Here is a 998-nt window from a genome sequence, read left to right as displayed (position 1 = left end):
AAGTTTATCCGGTCCTTGATAATTTTTTGCAACAGTAAGGCGATTTAGATCCAGGGAAGCATGATCGGTGGTACCTGAGTCAAAGTACCAAGATGGATCAATGACAGTTGAGGGGCTGTTGTATGCAGCATAGTTGATCTGTCTCTTGGGAGGGGGGGGGGCGTCAGGAATGATAGGTGGTTTGGTTTGTGCGATGCCAACAATCAATTGCTTCATGGCCAGGCTTGAACACAGCTAACACTGAAGTTTGCGCCTGGAGTCCTGATTGCGATTCTGGGAAGGAGAAGAAGCACTCTTCGATGGTGAGTAGCGAGGTGGGTAGCGATTTGTAACCAACATAGTAGAACTACAGGATTCTGAAAGAGATGTGGATATACGAGAATGTTTTTGGTCAAGACGTGTCTCCTCTTGCAAAAGCAAACCCACGAGGTCATCAACAGCGACATCTTCCGTCTTCATCATAAAAGCGGTAGTAAATGGACGATATGACGAATCCAAACCTGTTAGAATATAAGAAATAAGATACTCATCGGAAACTGGTTTGAGGTTTTCTGCCAAAGAATCTGAGAGGGCCCGCTTTTTCTCGATATACTCCATCATCGAGAGAGACCTCTTGGAGAGGGTCTGTAACTGGGTCTTCATAGCCATCCTGCGGGTTCGAGTTTGTGACCGGAAGGTTCGCTCAATGGTAAGCCACGCCATCTGTGATGAGGTAGAACGGGTGACGAGAGCCAAAGCTTGCTCCGACAGTGTGGATTTCAACCAAAGAAGAACGTAGCGATCCTATAAACTGAGATTGAATTAACCACACATTAATTATATGCGTGAGAGTTGTATCTATATAAGAATAATACAAACGAATCTCCTATGATAAAGGAGTAACAAATACAAGATAAATACAACATAAAAATTTGAATATAATTAATACTAATTATCTAATATCCCCCCTCAAGCGAATGGGTGGTGGACCAAGACGAAGCACCACTTGAAGCTTGGTA

The 998-nt window shown here is 43.6% G+C and overlaps 1 protein-coding gene across 1 annotated transcript; it reads right to left on the bottom strand.

Annotated features, from left to right (window-relative positions):
* Nucleotides 1-234: 234 nt before the first annotated feature.
* On the bottom strand, nucleotides 235-702 carry LOC145112994 (uncharacterized). The gene has a single exon (XM_079049105.1). The coding sequence runs from the start codon at nucleotides 700-702 to the stop codon at nucleotides 235-237; it is 468 nt and encodes a 155-aa protein (XP_078905231.1).
* Nucleotides 703-998: the final 296 nt, after the last annotated feature.

Source organism: Lactuca virosa, chromosome 5, assembly GCF_052849685.1.
Source record: "Lactuca virosa cultivar CGN04683 chromosome 5, Lactuca_virosa_CGN04683_v6, whole genome shotgun sequence".
Taxonomy (NCBI): Eukaryota; Viridiplantae; Streptophyta; class Magnoliopsida; order Asterales; family Asteraceae; genus Lactuca; species Lactuca virosa.
This window is presented reverse-complemented; position numbering and strand designations above follow the sequence as displayed.